Consider the following 22,319-nt stretch of genomic DNA (forward strand, 5'->3'; position numbering starts at 1 on the left):
CACCTCGCCTGGCTAATTTTTTTGTATTTTTAGTAGAGACAGGGTTTCACTGTGTTAGCCAGGATGGTCTTGATCTCCTGACTTCGTGATCTGCCCGCCTCAGCCTCCCAAAGTGCTGGGGTTACAGGCGTGAGCCACCGCGCCCCGCTGCGTGAATGATTTAACCACTGTAAGCGCTGAGTGGTACTGGAAACCCCGAGTCATCCCAAATCAAAGAGGATCTTCTCTGGGTATCAGAGAAAGAGAGATGGGCACACAGGAGATATTTAGTCAATATTTATTTTATTATTACCAAATTTATGCCAAATTCAGTATACATTAATTGCCTTGAAGGAGGAGTATTGAGTAGGGTGGGATAGTCCAGGAAGAAGCCTGGTTATTTCCATGTTCTATGTCTGCACGTAATTTGCTCAGATTTTTTTTTTTTTTTTTTTTTTTTTTATTGCTGGATTTGCTTTACATAAAAAAATACCAGAATTTATCCTCTGTGGAAAAGATTTTGACATGTGCTTCTGCCAGATTTGATTTTGGGAAACAGTCAATTGAAAGCCAAACAGATTATATTGGCTTTATAAGAACTTTTGACCTCATTTTAGTTTTGGAGACTTCAGTCCTGGTGCCACATGATTAAGAAAAACGAGTAAATTGTACTGAATTTGTCTTCCTTTTGTGTACTGGATCATTATAACTACCTATGTATTAATTGATAGTCCTAGGTAAGAAGACATAAGAGATACGCCACTGGGCACGTATTTAACACATTCCTTTCTAGGATCTAATTCTGCAGAAAATTGCACATTCAAATGTTAATTTTGAAGGATGGTTCCTTCCAACTAGTTCAGGGAAAGGAAGGGAATATGGAAGAATTGGGCTGTAGGAAGGCTCAAGGTGGACTCAATTTAATTCAATGCACCAAACATTTATTAAGTTCTTGCTGATTTCCAGACACTGAGTTGAATAAGTTATTATTATTATTTTTTTCCAGACAGAGTCTCACTCTGTCACCCAGGCTGGAGTGCAATGGTGTGATCTTGGCTCACTGCAACCTCCGCTTCCCGGGTTCAAGTGATTCTTCTGCCTCAGCCTCCCGAGTAGCTGGGACTACAGGCGTGCGCCACCATGTTCAGCTAATTTTTTGTATTTTTAGTAGAGACACGGTTTCACCATATTAGCCAGGATGGTCTCGATCTCCTGACCTTGTGATCTGCCCACCTCAGCCTCCCAAAGTGCTGGGATTACAGGTGTGAGCCAGTGCATGAGCTCTATCTTTTAAGCAGTCCACTCCATGGCACTTAGAGATCCAGCCATAGTCAGTACCCTTTCAGAGCTTAAGTTTTCCAGGGAACTACTGAAACCTTGCAAATACATGCTTAAATCATTGATTAAAGAATACTTCATAAACATTCATTCCAGTTACTTGACATGAGGGAATGGGATGTTGAGGTTATTAATTCTTAGTAATAAAGCGTTATAATATAGACCAACATGAGTATCTTGAGTATTTTTTCTTTTTTTTTTTAAGAGATGAGGTCTCTATCACCCAGGCTGGAGTGTAGCGGCATGATCATAGCTCACTCCAGCCTCGAACTCCTGGGCTCAAGTGATCTTGCCTCAGCCTCCTGAGTAGCTAGGACTATAGGCATGTGCCACCACAGCTAGCTAACTTTAAAAAAATTGTTTAAAATATTTTTTTGTAGAGACAGGTTCTCATGATTTGGCCCAAGCTGGTCCCAAACTCCTGGGCTCAAGTGATGCTCCCGCCTTGACCCCTCAAAGCACTGGAATTACAGGCATGAGCCACCATGCCCAGCTGAGTTATCAATTGTGAATGACTTAAATGATAACTAAAATGCAGTAACCAGTAAAAAAAAAATTTAAACTTTTATTGTTTATATTGGATATCCTGTATATATAGCACAAGGTTTCTTAAGGGATCAAAAAGTATTAAAATCATGACAGTTACTTTTTATTAAGCATTTATTATTGATCAGGCACTGGACTAGTCATTTAAGCATGTTAATTACATGAAGTTGGTACTGTTATTAGCTCCCTTTTATAAATAAGAAAATTTAGGTTTAGAAAGATTAAATGCATTGTCCTAAATAGTGATTTTGACTATAAAAGCAATAGGAACTTTCAGGAAAGAGGTTAGACAAACCAGAGAACGCTACCAGAGAAGCACGTGACTCAATATGGGTTTCAGGAGCTCAATAATCATGATTTATGCTATTGATTTTCAAGGGTCATTAAACTAAAAGAAACAAAAATATGGAGAACACAATAGGGTCCTGGCTTCACATGTCATTTCATGCGTGCTGTGTTTTTAAACAAGTGTCAATTAGATGACATGAACTCACAGGACTGGCTTGTTCTGGTTCTTGATTTTTGATTGCCCTTCGTACAGTGTACCAGCAGAAGTGGAAAACCCTAAAGCTGTTTCTGATTTCCTGGGAGAACTAAGAGAATCTAAGTGATTGTAAAGTAAGTATGAAATGATGACTGATAAAAATAGTGGTAACCTTCCTTCACTCATTCCTTCCTTCAGCAGATATTGATTGAGCACCTGTGTTATGCAAGGCAGCCTCTGTGTAAGGTGCTGGCAATGGGAAACAGCCAGGACCCCTGCTCTCATGGAGTCTAGTGGATGAGCCAGAGGTTAATTAAATGGATATTGATATGGTTTGGCTGAGTCCCCACCCAAACCTCATCTTGAATTGTAGCTCCCATAATTCCCACATGTTGTGGGAAAGAACTGGTGGGAGATAATTGAATCATGGGGGCGGATCTTTCCTGTGCTATTCTCATGATAGTGAATAAGTCTCATGAGATGTGATGGTTTTGTAAGGGGAAACCCCTTCTGCTTGGTTCTCATTTTCTCTCCTGCCACCACCATGTAAGAAGTGCCTTTCGCCTTCCGCCATGACTGTGAGGCTTCCCCACCCACGTGGAACTGCGAGTCCGATAAATCTCTTTTTCTTTATAAATTACCCAGTCTCAGATATGTCTTTATCAGCAGCATGAAAATGGACTAATACAGATATATAATGACAAAATGGACTAAGTGGTCTGAAGAAAACAGGGATTTTATGAGAGTCAGTAACTGAAATAATACACTAGGTGGGGTGTCCAGGAAGGCTTGAGGGCAGCAGAGGGGAGGGCCTGCTGAGCAGAGGGAACAGTAATTACAAAGGTCCTGGTGACTACAATGCAGAGAGTAGGAGGGAGAGTGGGTGAGATGAGGCTGGAGTGAAGGCTGAGGACAGGCTATGCACAGGGCCTTGAAGCTCTTGGTTGAAAGTTTTTGTAATTATTATTCTTCAATATATTGTTGCACTGCCTTCTGGTCTCCACTGTTTCTGATGAGGTCAGTGGTAACTCTAATTATTGTTCTCCTATATACGGTGTTTCAGTCTGGCTGCATTCAAGATTTTCTCTTAATCATTTTGACTATGATATGCCTGGATATATTCTTTGTATTCGTTTTTCTTTCTTTCTTTTTTAAATTGGAGACAGAGTCTCACTCTGTCGTCCAGGCTGGAGTGTGGTGGCACAGTCTTGGCTCACTGCAACCTCTGCCTCCTGGGTTCCAGTCTTGGCTCACTGCAACCTCTGCCTCCTGGGTTCAAGTGATTCTCCTGCCTCAGCCTCCTGAGTAGCTGGGATTACAAGCGTGTGCCACCATGCCCAACTAATTTTTGTATTTTTAGTAGAGATGGGGTTTCACCACGTTGGCCAGGCTGGTCTTGAACTTCTGACCTCAGGTGATTTGCCTGCCTCGGCCTCCCAAAGTGCTGGGATTAAAGGCGTGAGCCACCATGTCCAGCCTGTATTAGTTTTTCTTGATGTGCTATAACCTTGAATCTGTAATTGTATGTCTTTCACCATATTTGGAACTCTAATTGCGTTTGTTTTATTTTTCCACAAATCTCTGATACTTTATTTTATTTACGTCTTTTTTTTTTTTTTTTTTTTTGAGACAGGGTCTTGCTCTGTTGCCCAGGCTGGAGTAAAGTGGTGGAATCATGGCTCACTGCAGCCTCGACCTCCCAGGCTCAAGTCATCCTCCCACCTCAGCCTCCTGAGTAGCTGGGACTACAGGTACATGGTACCATGCCTGGCTAATTTAGCATTTTTTTGTGTGTGTGTGGTAGAGACAGGATCTCCCTATGTTGCTCAGGCTGGTCTTGAGTTCCTGGGTTCAAACCATCCTCCTACCTGAGCCTCCCAAAGTGCTAGGATTACAGGCATGAACCATTGTGCCTGGTCACACTTTGTTTATTTTTAAAATTCTTTTTTTTCTGTTCTTAGATTGGATAATTTCTAGTGATGTATTTTTGCATTTACTAACTCTTTTCTCAGTCATGTCCATTCTGCTGTTAAGCCTAGCCATTGAGTTTGTTATTTTAGACACTGTATTTTTCAGTTCTGGAATTACCATTTGGCTTTCAAAAAATAGTTTCTATTACTCTGCAGAAAGGTACTGCCTTTTCAATGTTTTTTTTTTTCTTTTGAGATGGGGTCTCACTCTTTTGCCCTGGCAGGAGTGCAGTGGTACAATCTCAGCTCACTGCAATCTCCACCTCCCAGATTCAAGTGATTCTCCTGCCTCAGCCTCCCGAGTAGCTGGGATTACAGGTGCCTGCCACCACATGTGGCTAATTTTTGTGTTTTTAGTAGAGACAGGGTTTCATCATGTTGACCAGGCTGGTCTCAAACTCCTGACCTCAAGTGATCCAACCGCCTCAGCCTCCCAAAGTGCTGGGATTACAGCAATCTTTATTATCATATTTTTCATTATATTCTTGAGCACAGTTATACTAGTTGCTTTAAAATCCTTGAAGCTTAATTCCAGCATCAGGGTCATCTAGGGATGAATCTCCATTGATTGTCTTTTCTCTTAAGAATGAATCATGTTTCCCTTTGTATGTCAAGTAATTTTGAATAATATCCTAGCCATTGTGAGTGATCCATTGTAGAAACTGTTTCTCAGAAAAGTGTTGGTTTTGTTTTTGGTTTTGTTTTTTAAAGCAAGCAGTTAACCTGACCAAACTGAAACTATAATCTGTCTACCTGCAGAGGGACACAACTATTTTCAGTTCTTTTGGCCTCAACCAGGAGGTCTGGAGTACGTCCTAGTATACATGATTCAAGATTTGCCAGATATCTGGACAAAGATGATAGTTAGATGTTAGGGCTCTCTCTCTCTCTCTCTGGCTCTTTCCTTTCTGGAACTTTCCCTTTTGTATTTCAGTAGCTGTACTTTTCCCAAACCCTGTCTTTGGGCTCTTCAAACCAGCAAGCCTATGGGTTTACCATCAGAACCATAGCTGGGACCAGACTGGCATTTTCTTTCAGGCTTCAAGTCATTTAAAAAACAAACACAGAAAAAGCCAACATCATTTTGTTCTTTCATGTGTTAACTTTCAAGTGTTCTAAGCCTACTTTTGTTCACTTTTCACCTGCCTTAAGTCTCTTTTATTTAGTGTTTTGCCCAGAGTTTATAATTATTATCTGTGGGAGATTTTTTAATAGGAAGCACTTGAACATGTTAGAAAAATCCTTAAAGCCCTTGGTGAAGAAAAGAAAGGGAAAAATGAACAAAACATATGACATGATCAGATTAGCATCTTCAAAGGTTACTTTAGAAGCAGTGTGGAGAGGAGACCAGAATGAATGGAGACTGGTTTGGAAATCACTGCTGAAGTCTGCATGAAAGATGATGAGAGCTTGGACTAGATGGTCGCATTGGGGGTGCAGCACAGTGCTTGGCTTTCAGAGATTCCTTTAGGGGGTGACACTGATAGGACTTCCTCCATGCATAGAGTATGTGAAGGGAGAAGTAAGGTGGAGAGAGATATCAAGGATGACTCCTAGACTTTTGACTTGCTCAACTAGAGGAGTTGGGTGCCACTAGATTCACAAATAGAAAACTGTGTGTGTAAGATGTTCCAAATAATACACGGACGTGTGAGATAGAGGATTACTCAGATGGCTTCAAGCCTTTAGACTTAAGGAACTGGAAAAATAATGGGGCCACAGACAGAAGTGAGGATAGTGAGAATATTTCATCTTTCTTTAAATATTGAGAAGACATTTTGGAATCCAGCAGGGCCTAGGGGTCATAGCAATGCCTTGGGGCCATGACTGGGATTGCAGTAATGTGGCTAAAAAGATAATCCTGGCCTATAAAAAACTCTGAGAAAATCCCAGAGAAATCAGTTTTGTATTACTATACAGATTCAATTACACCTTGGCTAAATAATGTCCCCTGCTTATGTGGTGCCTCGGGTCACCACAGAGTGTTTAACACAGGCATTATTCATATTGCCCAAACCAACTTTATCACACAGGTTTTCTTAATAATAGTAATATTATCAGTGATTAATATTATACTACTAATAGTAATGTAACTATTAAGGTATAGAGTAATTGATTGTCAGTTGGATCTTTCCATGGTTTTGAAAGATGTCAGGTCATAGAAATGATGACAACTGCAGGTGGGCCACTGTTTCTCCATCACAAGACAGAGGCACTAAACAAGGTAACTAAAAGTCACTTCAGTGGTCTCATAATATATTCAGTTGCCTTGGAAATAGGCATCGTTATTATTAGCAACCTCAGTGGTTTCTGTATTGTTTCTTTTTCCTACATGTGGATTCATTTTGTATTCATGCTTCTATTGTTACCTTAATATAACCAATCTCCAATCCTGTTTAAAAAAAAAAAAGGCTTAAACAAGTCATTGATTTCTCACAGTTGTGGAGGCAGGGAGGTTCCAGATCGAGGTGCTTGCCCGTGTAGGTCCTAGCGAGGGCTCTCTTCCTGGCCTGTGGATGGCTGTCTTCCTGCTGTGGCCTCACATGGCAGAGAGATGAAGCTCTCCAGTGTCTCTTCTTATAAGGACATTAATTGTATGGGACCAGAATTCCACTCTTATGACCTCATTAGCCTTAATTCTTCACTCCAAATAGAGCCACACCAGGGGTTAGGACTTCAATGTATAAATTTCGGTGGGTGGCATGGGGGACATAATTCAGTCCTTAATAAATGTTTTTGCCATTTTTACTGTCATTCTCTAACAAGGACACAGTGGAGTTTTCCAGAGACTATGTAAGGGTGTGGTAGCAGCACGGTGAATGCAGAAGCAGGTATAAGAAGTCAGCAGCTACTCGGGAGGCTGAGGCAGGAGAATGGCGTAAACCCGGGAGGCGGAGCTTGCAGTGAGCTGAGATCCGGCCACTGCACTCCAGCCTGGGTGACAGAGCAAGACTCCGTCTCAAAAAAAAAAAAAAAAAAGTCAGCAATCCTCTGTTAGCCAGACTTTAGAGAGACTCGCCAGGATGTAACCTGTCACCACTCCTCTAGCTACACTTTTGTTCTTGTGGAAAATAGTTATTTCTTTAATTAAAAATGTTATGTCAACATGTAGTCCATTTCGTTTTTAAAAATAATTAAAAATTTTTAAATTTCTGTTACAGTAAATGTGATATAAATAGCCTACATAAACAAAAGCTGGCTGGGTGCAGTGGCTCACACCTGTAATCCCAACACTTCGGGATCCTTGAGTCCAGGAGTTTGAGACCAGCCTGGGCAACATAGTGAGACCCCCATCTCTACAAAAGCAAAACAAAACAAAACCCCCCAAATTAGCTGGGCCTGGTGGCGTGCGTCTGTGGTCCCAGTTACTCTGGAGGCTGAGGTGGGAGGATTGCTTTAGCTCAGGGCGTCGAGGCTGCAGCGAGCTCTGATGGCACCACCGCACTCCAGCCCGGGCAAGAGTGAGACCTTGTCTCAAAAACAACAACAAACAAACAAAAAACCCCGCAAAAGCTCTCTGGGCTCCTCACTTATTTAATGGAATGAAGGAGTCCTGAGAGCTACACATTTGGGAACCATTGGTCTCGGCCATGCCCAGCGCGGGCGCACTGTCGCAACAACCCTACCCCTGGCTGCTCAGGGCTCAGCTGTCCGCAAGTACCTTCCTCGCCTTCCTCCTCCCCGCCACCCCCAGCCGCCGCCGCTCCCGCAGCCCCGGCGCCCGCCTACCCGCCAGGCAGGCGGTAGTGTCGATCCACTTGAGCAGCTGCCCGGCGCTCAGCTCACCGCGGGCAGTGGCGTGCGCCGGCTGGATGGCCTGGCTCATGAGCACCTCGCCTGATGCCCGCTGCTCCATGGCCAGGGCTAGAGTGCAATGCCTGTGGCCCCGACGCCCGGCCGTGCCCGCTCTGCCCGCCCCGCCCAGCTCCAAAGGGCGCTGGCGCTGCCTGCCCGGGCCGCGAACCTCTGACCCTCCGGCCGCAGGGAGGTGGGGGCTGCAAGTGAGGGGGCCCTCAGTGTCACCCCCAGGACTATCGCGAGTGGGGGAAAGTCAGCGCTATCGGGTCTCGGGAGAAGTCCGGGAAGTGCGCGGGGTGGGGGCTCCCGGGTAGACAGGTCTGGAAGGCGGCTCCCCTAGGGCCAGAGCACGAGGAACATCTTTTGAGATAAAAAAGCTGTTACACTTTCTAGAGCTGCTATCAGTGACTGCACAAAGCAGTCCTCATTAGGGACACAGTGTCTCCGGAAAACCTCCAGCATCTAATGGATTGGTGGATGTCTGAGTGTCAGGGGAGGCTGCGCCAGGGAGCACATTTACGATGGAGAACTGGAAACCCGGAGAAGGGGAGCAAGCAGGTGAGGTGATAGGAGCCGCTAAGCGACCTGGATCACCTTGGCTGGAACCCAGAGCTCCTGACTATCTGGAATAGCACCGAGAAGCCTAGCCGACTCGCACGAATTGGTGGTGCCTTTTCATCCTTATACTTTTGACTTGCCAAGCCTCAGCATGGTGACATCAGAATGGAGATTGTGGTATTTTTGTTTTCTTTTAAAAATATTTTGTTTTGGTTTTTTTTAATGAAAGAGGGGAAATAAGGAAATGTTGACTTGATATCTTTTGGGAGCCTCCCTGTATAGGTTTCAGGACAATCCAATCATAAATAGGAATTGAATGCTTTCACTGAGGCAAGCATGAAGTTTGACTTATATAAAAGGCAGTAAAGCTCAAGCCTGTAATCCCAGCACTTTGGGAGGCCGAGACGGGCGGATCACGAGGTCAGGAGTTCGAGACCATCCTGGCTAACACGGTGAAACCCCGTCTCTACTAAAAAATACAAAAGACTAGCCGAGCGAGGTGGTGGGCGCCTGTAGTCCCAGCTACTCGGGAGGCTGAGGCAGGAGAATGGCGTAAAAACCCGGGAGGCGGAGCTTGCAATGAGCTGAGATCCCGCCACTGCACTCCAGCCTGGGCGACACAGCGAGACTCCGTCTCAAAAAAAAAAAAAAAGGCAGTAAAATAACTTTTAAAAACAAACAAAAATTTATGCCTCCAAGATGGTCCCATTATGTAGCTATACACTTATTTCAATAACGTTATTACTCACATCGCTTTTGGCACCCCTCCTTGGAAAATGCCTTCTTTTTAATGACTTCCATATGGATAAATCATCATAATTTAAGAATTGATATTCATCATATATTCACTCCATATACCAATAACTCTGTGAGAGCCATTTATTGATCTTGGATTTGGCTATGTGACTTGCTTTAGAATGGAATGTGGAGAGATAGCAGTATAACTACCACCAGTCTTGCCTTTAGAATCACCCTGTGTTTCTGTTCTCAGGAACATCTGACCTCTGCCGTGAGGTCACATAGCTGCCTATTAGCATCTGGGTACCAGACTGAATTCACGTATTGCAGAGGCATCTCAGCCAACCCAAGGACTCACCTCCTGAAGCAGAGCAACCCAGCAGACATGAAGACTCTTGAATGACACATAACTACTTATTTTTGTGTGCCACTGTGATTTTGGGGGTTGTCTGTTATGCAGCAATAGCTGACAGTTACATGAGTGAACTGTATTAATATTTGGGAAGTTTATTAAATTACTGGAAATAAAGTTTGCATTTAGGCTCGGTTGTATTATTTTGGGTAAAAAAGTGGTGACTAAAGTGGTGATATTGAATTATGTGTATGCTTGTATACTTAGTTTCTTATAAACTAAAGAAATTTCAGGCCAGGTGTGGTGGTTCATGCCTACAATCGCAGCATTTTGGGAGGCTGAGGTTAGGTAAAATTGCTTGAGCTCAGGAGTTCAAGACCAGCATGAGCAACATGGTGAAACCCTCTCTCTACCAAAAATACAAAGAATTAGTTGGGTGTGGTAGTGTGTGCCTGTGGTCTCAGCTATTCGGGAGGCTGAGGGAGGAGGATCACTTGAGCCAAAAAGGCAGAGGTTGCAGTGAGCTGAGTCTCAAAAAAAAAAAAAAAAAAAAAAAAAGAAGAAGAAGGAAAAAAGAAAGAAAAAAGAAATTTCAAAAATGTTTAAGCATAAGTGTAAGAGAGTGGGTTTCCAACATGATTTTCTTGAAAGGGACAGCATGTGTATGTTTGTATGCTTGTCTAGAGATGTTTGCTTAAAAAGCAGACACGGTATACATATTCACGGTTGTGTTTTCTTATCTTTATTACCTCCTGTCTAGATGTCTTCAGACTATGGTTTCATATCTTTTGTTGGTTTCATACTAATTTTAATAGCCTCATGCTGGAACTACTATTCTTGTGTTTTTATGAATGGTCCCTTTCTTCCCTTTACAATGAAAATGTCATCTGCATGCATGAACATTTGTTATCTCTGTTTCTCTCTGATGTCAAGGATTTTTACTATTATGCTTGAATAAAGGTCTTCGAATTTCATTTGTGTTTAGAGACATTTTTTGAAGATGAGTAGAATGTGAAGCCAGTCTGATTTTAACAGTTTGTACACAGGAGCTGGAAAGCTGATCCAAAAAAGTGTGGGAAGTTCCATAATCACTAGAATAATGAGAAAATCTTTAAAATGCTGGAGTGGGAAGGGGAACTGGACAGTCTAAACTCTTATTCTAGAGATGAGGAAATGAAGTGATTTCCTTGGGTCACATTGTAAGGTAGCTGGTCTTGGTGAAAATTAAGAACAAGGAACCTGGAATATAAGTAGAAAGATAGAAAAAAAATGCTTTCTCCAGAAACGGAGCCACTGACAAGAATTTGAGAGCAGGCAGGTTATTTGGGAGGAAATTGCAGAAAGCACCGGTAGGGGCATCAAAGTGTAGTCTCCAGGTAAGCAGCCTCAGCCTCACCTGGGATCCTCTTAAAAAATGCAGAATCTCAGGCCGGGGGTGTTGGCTCATGCTTGTAATCCCAGCACTCTGAGAGGCAGAGGCAGGAGGATCACTTCTTCCTAGGAGTTTGAGACCAGCCTGAGTAACATAGAGAGACCCTGTCTCTATTAAAAAAAAAATTTAAAAATTAGCCGGGAAAGGTAGCACATGCCTGCAGTCCCAGCTACTCAGGAGACTGAGGTGGGAGGATTGCTTGAGCCCAGCAGGTCAAGGCTGCAGTGAGCTGTGATTGGGCCACTGCACTTCAACCTGAGTGACAGAGTGAGACCCTGTCTCAAAAAAGAAAAAAAAAAAAAAAAGAAAAGAAAAAGAAAGAATTATAAATGCAGAATTTCAGGCTCCAACTCAGACCTACTGAATTAGAGTCTGAATTTTATTAAGATTCCTAGGTGATTCACGAGCACGTTACAGTTTGTGAAGAACAGCCCCAGCCATACCTCCCACCGGCACGAACCCTGGGGTTTTTATCCTCTGACTGGCATCCTTCATTGACTAAGGGCTGGTCTCAGGAGATGAACTCCCCAGGACTTCCGCAGATTTCAGAGCAAGAGCAAGCTTTCAGCTGTAGCTTTATCTCAGTAGGACAGGAAGACGCTGTCAGCTTGGACTAGGACTCAGAACGGTGAGTGCTGTGGCCATGCGGGCAAGGCAGAGAGCCAAAATCCTTACTGTCCTGAACAGCAGAGGCAGCCACGAGCCTTTCCATTGCGGGAGATATGTCGCGGACAGAGGGTTTGCTAGTTCAAGTACTTCAGAGAGATGAACTTGATTTGTCATCAAACCCTATCCCTACCTTTGGTATAGGTTTTAAAAGGCGTCAGGTCAGTGTTTTCAAATTCAAATACAAATTTATAAGGATGTGGTTCAAAGTTTAAACTCAGAGCCCCTAAGCAAAACTTCCAGGATGGGTTTCCCCAGCTTTTGGCTGTCAACTTCTTGACTGGAGGGTCTCCTGTCCTTCTCTGCCCCTGCGCCCTGCTCTAGGGATGACAGTGACTTTGGGGAATGGGTTTTCTGCTTGGACTGTCCCTCTTAGCACCCGGAGCCTCAAGGTAACCTTGCTCCTGTTTGTCCCTGCACTTCCGGTGGCCCTTTCTTTCTGTCAAGCATTAGGTGTACAACCTAACAGCCACCACGTTTGTGTGGAGTATAAAGCTTTATTTTGTTTGAACCAAAGCCATGTGTATAGAATCCAATTTTTCTGCTTCTCCAGATTTGTTTGGCCCCATTTTCATCCCAGGTCATTGATTACTGCTCGGTGGAGCCCCCTTGCAGTCACCACCACTGCCTGTCAATATGTTGGAGCACATTGTTTTCAAATACTGCATCCCACCTGCTCATGGTATACAATTCTTTCTATATATTGCAGATTCCTATTTACTATTATTTTAATAAGGATTTCTATGTCTGTATTTTTGGGACATGTTGGTATGCAGTTGTCTTTCTTTAAAACCGTCTTCATCTGGTTTTGGTGTCAGGGTTCATAAAATGAATCGGGAAACATTCCCCTACTGTGTATTCTGAAAAAGACTGTATAGATTTGGTGTTCTTTACACTTTTGGTAGAATTCTCCAGTGAAACTATCTGGGCCCTGAAGTTTTTTTTTTGGAAGTTTTAAAATTATGATTTTTTTTTTTTTGAGACGGAATCTCACACTGGAACGCAGGTTAGGGTGCAGTGGTGCAATCTTGGCCCACTGCAACCTCCGTCTCCCAGGTTCAAGCAATTCTCCTGCCTCAGCCTCCCAAGTAGTTGGGATTATAGGTGCCTGCCACCACACCTGGCTAATTTTTTGTATTTTTAGTAGACACAGGGTTTCACAAAGTTGGCTAGGCTGGTCTTGAACGCCTGACCTCATGATCCACCCGCCTCAGCCTCCCAAAGTGCTGGGATTACAGGTGTGACCCACAGTGCCCAGCTATTAATCCAATTTTTGAAACAGTTACAGGGGTACTCAAATTATTTCACATGGGGTGAGCTGTGGTAGCTTCTGTTTTTAAAAGAATTACTCCTTTTTATCTCAGAAAAAGTAATTTGCCAAAGACTGAGATTCAGCTACTGTCTGATCTGGCACTTTTTCTTCCATCTGGCAGAGGCCTCACCTCTCTGGCTGACTCTTAAAGCTGCCCCTTCCTGCCTCCCTGGCTTTCCCCAGATCTCTCCTGTCTCCTGCCTGTACCATTTCCTGCTTTCTAAGCTTTCAGCTACTTCCCCTTAGGGGAGTGGTTCTCAAGATTTTCCAGCTCAACCCATACTTACTGAATCTGAAATTCTGGGGGTGGAGCCAATAACTATTTTTTTTCTTTTTTCTTTTTTTTTTTTTTGAGATGGAGTCTTGCTCTATCGGCCAGGCCGACGTGCAATGGCGCAACCTTGGCTCACTGCAAACTCTGCCACCTGGGTTCAAGTGATTCTCCTGCCTCAGCCTCCTGAGTAGCTGGGATTACAGGCGCATGCCACCACGCCCATCTAATTTTTGTATTTTTAGTAGAGATGGGGTTTCACCGTGTTGGTCAGGCTGGTCTTGAACTCCTGACCTCACGATCCACCCGCCTCAGCTTCCCAAAGCGCTGAGATTACAGGCATGAGCCACCGTGCCTGGCTGATAACCTGTGTTTTAACAATTCTTCCGTGTGCTTCTGCTGCACACTATGTTAAAAACTACTGCTGCGTGGTGTCTTTCATTAAGGGAATAAAGCTTTCAGTGCAGTCCTTCCCAAGAACATCTTCAGTTTAACAGGGAGCCTTTTCAGACCTGTAAGGGAATTTGTGATATGGGGAAAAGGGCCACAGTCTTGGGTCTTGGTTCTGGAGACATTTGTTTGTGTCTGAGTTAGACCCTCTCCTTGCTAGTGTTGAACTTGAATGTATCACTCAATTTAAGCATTTTTAACAAAATAGGGATGCTTTCCCTACTTCATAAAGTTGTAATTAGATCATAGAAATTATCATTAAATGGAATCATGATAACCGCTATTTATGGAGGGTCCTTTAAGTCTCACAACAATCTTGCAAGTAATATTCTCTTTGAAGAGCTGGCAAATCAAGCCCAGATAATTCATAAGCACTTACAACATGCCACACATCCCTATGAAGTATACAAGCTATTACAATTCCCGTTTTATAGATGAGGAAACTGAAGGAACTCGCCCAAGACCACATAACTGGGAAGTAGTCGAGTCAGGATTCAAATCTAGAAAGCCTGGCTCTTCTTCAGCTGGGCTAAGAAGTTGATGCATGTGGTGCAGAGGACACATGGGAGGTGGGAGAGATGGGAGTGGTGCCCAGTTCTAGCTCCAAAGGCCATGCTGGTGCCTCTATTTCAAGTCACCTTCATTTGTTCAATCAGCACATACTTATTGAGTGCCTACTTGTCACAAGGACTGTTCTGGTCATTGGATAAATGCTGGTGAGTAAAATAGATCGGTCCTTGGAACTTTATAGAATTTGTAGTTTAAAGATAACATGGGAAATGGCTACAAAATAATGTTGACTATTCTAATGAGGATGAAATGGAGTGATAAGCACGTGTGGAAACTGGCTGATGGCTGTGTGCAGCTCCTCAAATTATAACCTGCTCTTGACTGTCTACTAGACTTGAGATCAGTGCTGAGTTGGGTCTGTTTTTTAAAACAATCACCAACTTACAGAAAATTTGGAAGTCCTGTACAAAGAACATATTTTTCTCTGAGCCATTTGAAAGTAAGTTGCCAACCTGATGCTTAGCCCCAAGTACTTTAGTGTGAATTTTCTATAAACAGGACTTTCTCCTACTGAACCATAACACACCATCAACATGAGGAAGTTGACATGAATCCTCAGAGCCTGCTATGGTTTGAGTGTCCCTCCAAAATTCATCTGTTGGAATCTAAGACCCAATGTGATATTTTAAGATGTGGGGCCTTTTGGGAAGTGATAAGTCCTGATGGCTCTGCCCTCATGAATGGATTAGTCAGTGCCCTTGTAACAGGCTGGAGAGTACTATGTAGGTAGGCCCTCTTTGCCTTTTTTTTTTTTTTTTTTTTTTGCCTTTCTCTCGAGGTCGCCATGTGAGGACTCAGTGTTGTGGAGCCACTAGAAGCTGAAAGGGGCAGGGAAGGATTCTCCCCTAGAGCTTTCGGGGATTATGGCCCTGCCAACACCTTGAGTTCAGACATCTGGGCTCTGGAACTGTGGGAGAATCAATTTTTGTCTTAAGCCCCACAGTCTGTGGCAATTTGTTACAGCAGCCGTAGGAAATGAACACACCATCTACCTAGAAAACCACCAGTTCAGATGGGTGGGTCAGATTCCAGCTCCACCTGTAGGGGTCATTCTAGTTTTCTCCCTCCCCGTATTTTTAACTCCGTTTTCTGACAAGAAACCTGGCTTCTGTGATACTTAATAGATTGACTTCTTTGGTCAGTACCCCATGACAGTGAACTCCCAGCTCCTCTGCCACCCTTGCCCCTGAGGGGGCTCCCTCTCGACCTCCCCACTGGACTCAGGGCAGCGTCCTGCTCTGGGCACACACCCATATCCTCTGTCTCACCTAATGGCTAGACACGCATTACTCAGAGAAGGAGAAGGGTAGAGGAAGACCAGCCCTCGTTTATGCTCACCCTTCCTGGAGCACCTCGACTCTTGGGACACTGCCCTGCTTCCTTGGGAGGTGCCAGGTGTCCACCGTGCCGGGCTGGAATGCGGGTGCCCCTGCAGGAGGGGGAGCCTGTATGTGATCATGCAGTGACAGGGCTCAGGCTTCAGTGAAAGAGTGGCAGGAGTGCATGTCACTGTCTTACCCTCTCCTCCTCAGAGCGTCGTGATGCACCTGCAAAACCCAGTGTGTCTTTCTACACATGTGGTGTCATCAGCCAGGCCAGGGCTTGGTTCCCGCGAGTTGTGCTGCAGGCAAACCGGGGAGAATTGAGATCCTTCATTTTATTTAGGATGAGGCATGCACCTAAACGTCAGGCATTTCCCGGTGGCATAATGGATATTTATCTCCTATTAGAAAGGAAGCAATCTGCACTGAGGAAGCCTTCAGATTAAATTTCAGGGATGAACCAAGATTCATCCTGACAGGTATATAGATCCTCAAAGAATAAGTCCTCATAAAACAGCCTAAAAATATTCCTTATGGCAGTTAGATACTTTGTAAAGAGCCCTTATTATTTGTGCTTGAGAATGTACTGAGTTAAATTTAAGAATTGTTTAATACAAGCGTGTACTTTCTCCCTAAAGTGATTCACTCATTCATTCACACAGATTTTTCTAAATATCTAATATTGCCCAGACACTGAGCTAAGCATAAGCTAAGTACCCTGTTTTTAGAGAGCTCAGTAGGCTGGGGAACACAGATTGCTAAGTCAGTAGTATAATGTTTATGGATATGGGCACATCAAAAGATATGATACTTAGTGCCCTGGGTACACAAGGTGGGAGGCTCTCCTTTGCACAGGCTTTCCTGGAAAGGCTCTATTGCTCTATAAATCAAACAGCAGGACATAGACAACCTAAGCAAAGGAAAATGCTTGTAAGGGTTCCAGGAGTGATTAGATATGGACAGCAGGCTTGACAGTGGGGAGGAGCAAAGGCTATGCTGCAGGGCTGCCCCTGTTCCTTACATCCTGTGGAACTCTGACAAACCTGACCAAGCTTAAGTCATATGTCTGCTCATAAGCTTAGGGATGGGGGAGGGAAGGGAAGGGCAAACGGAGCGGTGAAATCTGTTTCTTTCTCTTTCAGTAGAGATGAGACTGGTGCCTGGAATAATTAACTTTTTTTTTTTTTTTTGAAACAGAGTCTCGCTCTGTCGCCCAGAGCTGGAGTGCAGTGGCCGGATCTCAGCTCACTGCAAGCTCCGCCTCCCGGGTTCTCGCCATCCTCCTGCCTCAGCCTCCCGAGTAGCTGGGACTACAGGCGCCCGCCACCATGCCCGGCTAGTTTTTTGTATTTTTTAGTAGAGACGGGGTTTCACCATGTTAGCCAGGATGGTCTCGATCTCCTGACCTCGTGATCCGCCCGTCTCGGCCTCCCAAAGTGCTGGGATTACAGGCTTGAGCCACCGCGCCCGGCCAATTAACTTCTTACTAAGATTAAACATAGCAGTGAGTTGTTCTCCAAAAGGAAAATAAACACAGATTAGGAATGAAGAATGGAAGCTGGACAAATCTTTACAATGACCAATGACTCTTACCTGGACATTCAGGCATGGGGAAGAATATGGGTAAAGGCAAGTCCTTGGTAATATTGCTGAACTGGTGGATCAAGCCTTACCTGAAACTAACAGACTTTGGAGCTTTCCAGTTATGTGAACAAGTAAGCATCCCCTATGCCCTCCCATTTTTTGCTCTAAGCCCATTTGAATTTGGTTATCTGTCAGTATAACCAAAATATTTCTAACTGATAGATCCCCAGAATGTTTTTTAATAAGATTCTAGGCAGTCTTTTTTAAAATTTCCTATGAAATTGATTTTTTACTCATTTTTCAGTCTCTGAGTGACATTTGTGCTGCACATTTATAGCTCATATCAGATGACTGATCCAGCTGATACTATCACATTTTCAAGTCATTTATCTCAGATAGGTATTATACTATTATAATGATGTTTGTACCATGTAGGCTAATTTTTAAAATTGTTTTTGTAGAGACTGGATCTCACTATGTTGCCCAGGCTGGTCTTGAACTTCTGGGCTGAAGCAATCCTTCTACCTTGGCCTCCTAAAGTGTTAGGATTGCTTGTGTAGGCCACCATGCCCGGCCACATTCTTGTTTCCATAATTAATCTGAAATTTGTTTTATCCTTAAGAGTTGTTTTTAGGTAATTTTAAGTGTAGAAATTCAGCATAGTTTATAAAAATATTTTTTGTAAAATGGAACTTTATTCTAAAATGTATCCAAAATTGCAAGACACAAATACCATTGAAACAGGTAAAGGTTTATTATATAGAATGGTGAAACATACAGAATATAATTTTACTCTTTTTAAAGAGCCTTCATTAAGAAAACCCAATTTAAAGCTATTTGTTTCCAAATAATTTATATATATTAGTTGTAGCATAATTCTCCAAGCATACCTAATGTAAAGTAAAAAACTATTTGAAACTGAATTCAAATATAAAATATATGTGTGTGTGTATATATATATACACATACATATGTATGTACATATATGTACACGTACACATATGTACATATATATGTAGATGAACTATAAATGACTGTGCAATAAATAAATAAATAAATGACTGTGCTAAAGATGCAGAAACCTGCAGACTCATCAGTGTGTCTTCAAATCAGGCAGGTTGGTCAGCCCCAACAAGCTTCACCTTTTCAAGTCCTTGCTCACCAATTAAGGGAAAATGTCCATAATGAATCATAGACTAACAAAGATTTTATAAAATGACTTTCAAAGGATTTTTTTCCCAAAATCTCCTGTGTGATCTGGCAACTGCCTCCTTGTCCTCTTTTTTCCCTACCTCCAAAATAAATCCGATTCTGTGACATTTGATGCTAAACCATAATTAGGCTTTGGGCATTTTAATTAAGATATTTTTGTGAAATTCACTTATCTGTGACATCTTTTTTCTTCTTTTTCTAAATTCATATTCTAAACATTTGAGGAACTAAAACCTCAATACTACATCAATGGTATTATTATGGTAGCTTTCTTCCTTTAAGTGGACATTTAAAGTTCTCTTCAAAGAAATGAAGCAGAATGGCAAATAATCTCCACAAGAATGAGTTCATATGAATATGTTTTGATATTTCAATACCTCTGTTCTTGAAATACTACTAACAACTCATCAGGTCAGAGTCTTAGAGCTTAGACAAAGTAAAGCTCAGAAAGGGGACAAAAGTCCTGTAGACTAGGCATTAAAAAACCTTTTTTTTTTTTTTTTTTTTTTTTTTTGAGACGGAGTCTCGCTCTGTGGCCCAGGCTGGAGTGCAGTGGCCGGATCTCAGCTCACTGCAAGCTCTGCCTCCTGGGTTTATGCCATTCTCCTGCCTCAGCCTCCCGAGTAGCTCGGACTACAGGCACCCGCCACCTGGTCCGGCTATTTTTTTGTATTTTTTTTTTTTTGAGACAGTGTCTTGCTCTGTGTTCTAGGCAGGAATGCAGTGGCGTGATCCCGGCTCACCGCAACCTCTTCAAGCAATTCTCCTGCCTCAGCCTCCCATAAAAAATATTCTTGTTAGCTAGTATGTGAATGGGATAAATTCACTGGGCAGATGATATATTTTTTCACATTACTCCTGTCATCATTCCTTAGTTGCTTTTTTCTTTAGGATCCTGAAGTTGTCTGAAAAGACTGACATTATTCGACTATTTCTCTGGCATTTCAGTGAGAATAGACTATTAATAAAGGAAAGTCAGCTCAAAAATAGTAAATTAGACCCCTTAACTTGCCTGTATCAGCAAAAAATAGATTAACAATTATTTTTTCAGATTCTTTCTCTACACTGATAGTTTTCCAGCTACTTATAAGATCTCATCTTGATATCAACAGTGTTAGATATTAACAAAATACGATAGCATTAAGAAGACATATTTCATCATTCTACTTTATTGAGAACCTAAATAACCAGTTGAGAGTTACGTAGGGAAAGCAAGATTAGAACCCACATTTTCTGTCTACTGATACTGTGCTTTGTCATTTTGTGACACTACACTGCTTCTAATAAAAGCCCTTTTATTTCTTAATTTTTAAGAGTATAAATATATCTTAAGCAAAAATAATATGTTGAAAACAAATCTCGTGGGTTTTTTTTTTTCTTTTTGCGAGAAGTTACACATATTTCTTATTAGGAATACATTTCCATCTTTCTGTTTGGAGTGAATCACATTTGAATGTTTTGTTTCAGTATTTGAATCTGGAGGATGAATGAAGATATAGTATGGCATAAAGGCTAAACATAGCTGTTAATGCTGATGCTGATCATCCCCTGGGAATATACTAGTGCTGAGATTTACAGAGCCCCTTAGGCTCCTACAGACTCTCAGCTTCAGGGAAAGGAAGGCTCACTCCAGAGAACAATGTGCATCTATTCATTCTGCTGCCCCACGGCACAGCCCAACCTGCTAACCTGGTCCCCTTCTGCCTCATTCTTCAGTCTTAGCTTTTGCGTTTATGTACACATAAATCACTTGGGACACAGTGAAAACACAGTATTTCATCAGCATACTCACTGGTCAATTTTACTTGCCTCCTTGCAAAGAAGCAGGTCTTATTTCAGAGCTCTGAGTTGTTAATTATTGTAAGGGACCCATCAAATACGGAGGTTTCTGAAATATGTTGGACTATGATTTAATTATTTTCCTCAATTATTATTTTCCACTATTTTAATTTTTGAAGGCCATAAAACTAATCAGTTATTACTGGGCATGAGCGCCTTTCCACCAATCCATGACCCCCAGCGCCTGCATCAGATGCTGAAATAATGGGATAAATGTGTCTGGATGAAGAAATACTGTGGTGGCATGTTTGGATGAATCAAATTCACAGAAATGGTAAAATAGATGGAATGAGCATGCAAGCTAACATAGATTTATATTGCTTATGTTTACAGATTTGTGCAAGTCTTAGAAGCCTAGATACATTTGCTATGCACTGTATTTAAGAACTGTTGATTGAAGAGGTGGACAGTAAAACAATCAAGTCATATTTCCTGCATGCAAAGGACCAGTAATTAAGGATGAAGGGGCATGCTCTCTTCCTCCTCTGCTTTCCCCTATTGTTACCAAACATTAAATATTGAAAAGCACTTGACTAAAAATGTCACTACACATTTATAATATTCCATTAAAGCTAATATATAAAATATTAATAGACATTTGTTATGGTATTATAGCATAAAAAAGCTGGAGCATAAAAAAGCTGAGCAAACTCAAGATCTAACATGATCAAATGTCTACCTAATATGACATGCCTAACATTTATCAGAAGCCAGTTATTACGTTTAATAAAAATAATCAGCTTGTTTTTGAACTATCATTTTCTATCAGTCATTGAACACTTCCTTGTTTCTTCCTTTAAAAACTGCTAAAACTCAGACAAGTAAAAAAAATTTTTTTTTCTTTTTTTTTTTTTTTTTGAGACGGAGTCTCTGTCGCCCAGGCTAGAGTGCAGTGCCTCGATCTCGGCTCACTGCAAGCTCCGCCTCCCGGGTTCACGCCATTCTACTGCCTCAGCCTCTCGACTAGCTGGGACTACAGGCACCTGCCACCACACCGGGCTAATTTTTTATTTTTTTATTTTTTAGTAGAGATGGGGTTTCACCGTATTAGCCAGGATGGTCTCGATCTCCTGACGTCATGATCTGCCCGCCTCGGCCTCCCAAAGTGCTGGGATTACAGGCATGAGACACCACGCTCGGCCTTTTTTATTTTATTTTATTTTTTGAGACGGAGTCTGGCTCTGTCGCCCGGGCTGGAGTTCAATGGCGCCATCTCGGCTCACTGCAACCTCCACCTTCCAGGTTCAAGCGATTCTCCTGCCTCAGCCTCCCGAGTAGCTGGGATTACAGGCGCCCGCCACCATGCCCGGCTAATTTTTTGTATTTTTAGTAGAAACGGGGTTTCACTATGTTGGTCAGGCTGGTCTTGAAACCTGACCTCGTGATTCACCCACCTCGGCCTCCCAAAGTGCTGGGATTACAGGCGTGAGCCACCGCGCCCTGCCGCCAAGTAAAAAATGTTAAAGAAAAGCTGAGAATACAAACTATAAAATTTCTAATACGTTGATAAAGAATTAGAAGTTGAAAGTAAAATTTGCAATAGCTAAAAGTTTCATGGGTCTCTATAGAAACCAACAGAGGCAAGGGGATTGCTGCAGGGGAGCCACGCTGGTGGTTCCTTCTTTCATTCTAACTTCTACTGCGTGCTATATTGACTTGAGGAACCAGCTGCTGCCTATTCAGTGATAAGTGTTTACTAACATTGCTCCTGTAAAAGGACTCCACGGACCAATGGGGAGAGATAGGAGAAGGAAGAGACTGAGAAAGATTGCTGCCAGTTGTCTTGAATGCGAACAACAGGTCTTATGGTAGAGATGAGGAATATGGTTACCCTAAAGCAAACCATCTCATAAGATTGTTTAATGGAAAAATGGAATTCTTTCTTATCAAATGTAATC

At 42.5% G+C, this 22,319-nt stretch overlaps 1 protein-coding gene across 5 annotated transcripts in view; it reads right to left on the reverse strand.

The window, feature by feature from the left end:
- The window catches only part of ACOT12 (acyl-CoA thioesterase 12), a 66,290-nt gene extending 58,097 nt beyond the window's left edge, over positions 1-8,193 (reverse strand). For 2 of the 5 annotated variants that reach the window (XM_003899882.4, XM_009208704.3), the window contains exon 1: positions 8,047-8,193. In XM_003899882.4, coding sequence (XP_003899931.2) covers positions 8,047-8,173 — 127 coding nt within the window. In that variant the 5' untranslated portion in view covers positions 8,174-8,193. The remainder of the gene's footprint in view (positions 1-8,046) is intronic. The other 3 variants (XM_009208706.3, XM_009208708.4, XM_017959713.3) reach the window with 2 other exon arrangements.
- Between the last annotated feature and the right edge of the window lie 14,126 nt (positions 8,194-22,319).

Source organism: Papio anubis, chromosome 5 (genome assembly GCF_008728515.1).
Source record: "Papio anubis isolate 15944 chromosome 5, Panubis1.0, whole genome shotgun sequence".
NCBI lineage: Eukaryota > Metazoa > Chordata > Mammalia > Primates > Cercopithecidae > Papio > Papio anubis.